General features: G+C 62.9%; 1 protein-coding gene across 1 annotated transcript in view; it reads right to left on the reverse strand.

Annotated features, from left to right (window-relative positions):
• The window catches only part of PLEKHA6 (pleckstrin homology domain containing A6), a 54,995-nt gene that overhangs the window by 17,445 nt on the left and 34,636 nt on the right, over window positions 1-2,914 (reverse strand). Inside the window, exons 7-8 of the mRNA XM_035893747.1 lie at window positions 518-710; window positions 1-289 (exon numbers count right to left, since the gene is read on the reverse strand). The exon at window positions 1-289 is cut by the window's left edge and continues 107 nt beyond it. Coding sequence (XP_035749640.1) covers window positions 1-289; window positions 518-710 — 482 coding nt within the window. The remainder of the gene's footprint in view (window positions 290-517; window positions 711-2,914) is intronic.

Raw genomic sequence — 2,914 nt, forward strand, 5'->3', positions numbered from 1 at the left:
GTGGGGCGGGGCCGGCCGCTCCGTGCTCGATGGCATCCGGGGCGCCTCAGGGTAAGGACTGCCGGGCTCCGAGGGCATCTCCTGCCCGGCGATGCCGTTGGCTTTGGCCAAGGGCTCCTTCTTGCTCTCCGTCCTCTCTGACTTCCTCTCGATCTTCTCCGAGCCACGGCCATCGCCTTCCCCCCGGGTCTTGGCGTCGGGGTCAGCTTTGGGGTGCTCGCGGTGGGCGGCATTGCGGTGGTGGTGGTGTTTGCTGGGGGGGATGTTCTCAGAGTCTGGCTTCTCGTGCCTGAAGGGTGCAGAGACAGGAGAGAGGGTCACCTTCCCTTTGCAATGCCCCTGGGATGGCTGGTAATGTCCCGTCCCTCCCTCAGCCTTGGGGGGCCAATGATCCCCATTCTCCAGAGGGACCCTCACGCTCCCAGGAGGTGCCCGGTCCCAATGCGTGGCCCCTCCGCCCCATCTCCAAGAGACCAGGGGAGGAGAGGGGTGACACGGGGAGGCAGTGGGTGCTGACCTCTGGGTTGGGGGGATCTGCACCCGGGCGGCTTCGCCCATGGCTTGGATCCAGGACTCCTGCTCCTCCGTGTTCTCGGCGCTGAAGAAGTAGGTCCGGATGCCAGCATGCTCGGCCTGGGGAGACAGGGACTGCTCGTTACTTGCTGGCATCTCCTCCACCCAGCACACCGTCACCTGCAGGGAGGCAGAGAAGTGGGGAGAGAGACAGACAGGAGGGTGAGAGCTCCGTTTCCACCCCGGCATGAGGTCCTGCCGCTGCAGGAGAAGCCAGCACAGTCCTTCCCTCCTCTGCCCCAGCCTCGCGGCCACATGCATCCTCAGCGGCACCAAGCGGGAGGAAGGCTCTGCAGGCCCTCATCCTCTCACAGGGGATCCCCCAGGGCCACGAGTCCCCCACGGTCGCCCCCAGCGATGCTTCAGGACCAGCCCCCCCCCAGGGCCCCGCGGCAGAGGAGCAGCACCCTGGCACAAAGGCTGCCGCACCCCAGCATCGAGCGGATCCCCGCAGGGCACACGGGACCGGCAAAGGTCCACCAGTGAGGGTGGCAGTGCCGGATGGAACGTTATCATTCATGCAGGGTTAGGGGGAAGGTGGCTTCTGGGCCCAGACAACATTTTTGGGGTAAAAGGGTTGCTTTTGGTCCAAGATGTTGGTGCCCGCTCTCCATCCCCTGCTGGAAGGCAGGTCTGGCTACTCGGGGCCTTTTTGAAGCTTCCACCTTCCCACTCTCTGGAAAGGGACAGGAGGCAGCAAGGAAGAGGAAAAGGGAGAAAGCAGGAGGGTTTTCCCCCCTGAAAGATGGGAAATGGGGTTCTGATTAAAAACCACCCTTGGGTTTCCATCTTCCCTTTCCCCAGAACATGCAGTCGTCGTGCCCAGCTGCGGGGTCACCTCCTGCAGCCCCCATGCACTCCTGCCTCGAACAGCTCTGCAGCCAGAGCAAACGACCAAACCAAACCTATTCGCCCCCTGTATTAGTGTGAGAGGGGCAAGTGGAACATGCTGGGCAAGCCTGTGGGTCCCTCACCCTTCTGCATGCATCCGAAACACAAGAAGGTACTACCTAGGTGGTGCCTGGGTGCTGGCGTGGTGGATGGGCACGAAGAGAGACCTCCCGTCCGGGGATCCTCGCCCACGGAGAGAGGAGGAAACACAGACAAGAGTCAAGCTGCAGCGCGGCAGGAGCGCGGGAGCTGCAGCACAGACCTCTCCCGGCCGTCGGGACCCTCTCTACCCTTCCCTGAACAAAACCATCCCCCAAAACTCTGGTGTGCAGTTGGAAAGGCAGGCACGCGCCTGCAGAGCTCGGCTTGTGGGCAGCTGCTTTGCAAGGCTCTTACCCCACCAGTGTCACAAGCCAAGAGACATTTCAACACCCCCAGGTCACTTCTCTGCTCTCACCTGCAGAAGTCGCAGGCAAAGGGACACCTCGCTGGCTGCCAGCATCAGCATGGGCACGTGGGAGAGCCCATGAGCATTTGCCAGCGCTCGCCCCTAAACCGTGCTCAGCTCTAGCTTAAATTGCAGGTTTAAAGGAGGCAGCTACAAAAATCCACCCCTTAGATTGGGAAAACTCCTCCGCAGCACCCTGCGGGGACCCCAGGCCCCGGCTCCTGCCATGCTCACGCGCAGGGAAGGGGCACGCTGGGTTTTTGCCCAAGTGTACACGAGTGCAAGCCAGCCTGCACATCGGTCCATCAACAAGCAAGGGCTAACACAACCTCACGGGGACCGCGGGCAGCACGAGCAGTTGTGCCGGTGAGGGTGCACGGTGATGCCGACAAGTGCCGTGCGGTGCCGGGGAGGCTCAGCCCCTGCTCCGAGAGCGCGGTAGCCAAGAGCGGGCACGGGAGAGCCCCTGCTGCGACGAGCAGCACCTCATTACAGGCTCCCCCCTCGCAATTCCATTGCCCTTTCCTTTGCACGCCAGTCCCAGCGGGCTAAAAACCAAAGAGGAGTTGGGGACACCCCTCTAAGTCTGGCTCCGGAACGCTGCCGAGAAGCACCGCATTAGCCGATGGGGACAGGCTGGCCGGGAGCAGGGATGCAGAGGGGAAAGTGGGACAAGGAAAGGGCCGAGAGCACCCAGCACCTCCCTGGGTTGGGGGGCAGCCATGAACCCCAAGGGGCAGAGCCCAAGAGCAGCTCAGGCCTGAGGTGGGTGATGACCGTGGAGATGCTGCTTTGCCCCACGTGTGCCTCAGTTTCCCGGGCAGAAGGCACATCCACACAGCACACAGGGTATTCCTTGGGGGGTTACTGCAGTCACCCCTCTCCCCAGCTTGCTCCATGCCCCGTCACCAAGAAAGCAAGAAGAGGGAGCAGCGGGGACCCTGCGAGCATCACCGCCACCCCAGTGCTGTCCCAGTGCTCCATCCCCCCCTGCCCCACTCC

The sequence above is a fragment of the Egretta garzetta genome, unplaced genomic scaffold, assembly GCF_000687185.1.
Source record: "Egretta garzetta isolate BGI_Z169 unplaced genomic scaffold, ASM68718v1 scaffold105, whole genome shotgun sequence".
Lineage (NCBI taxonomy): Eukaryota > Metazoa > Chordata > Aves > Pelecaniformes > Ardeidae > Egretta > Egretta garzetta.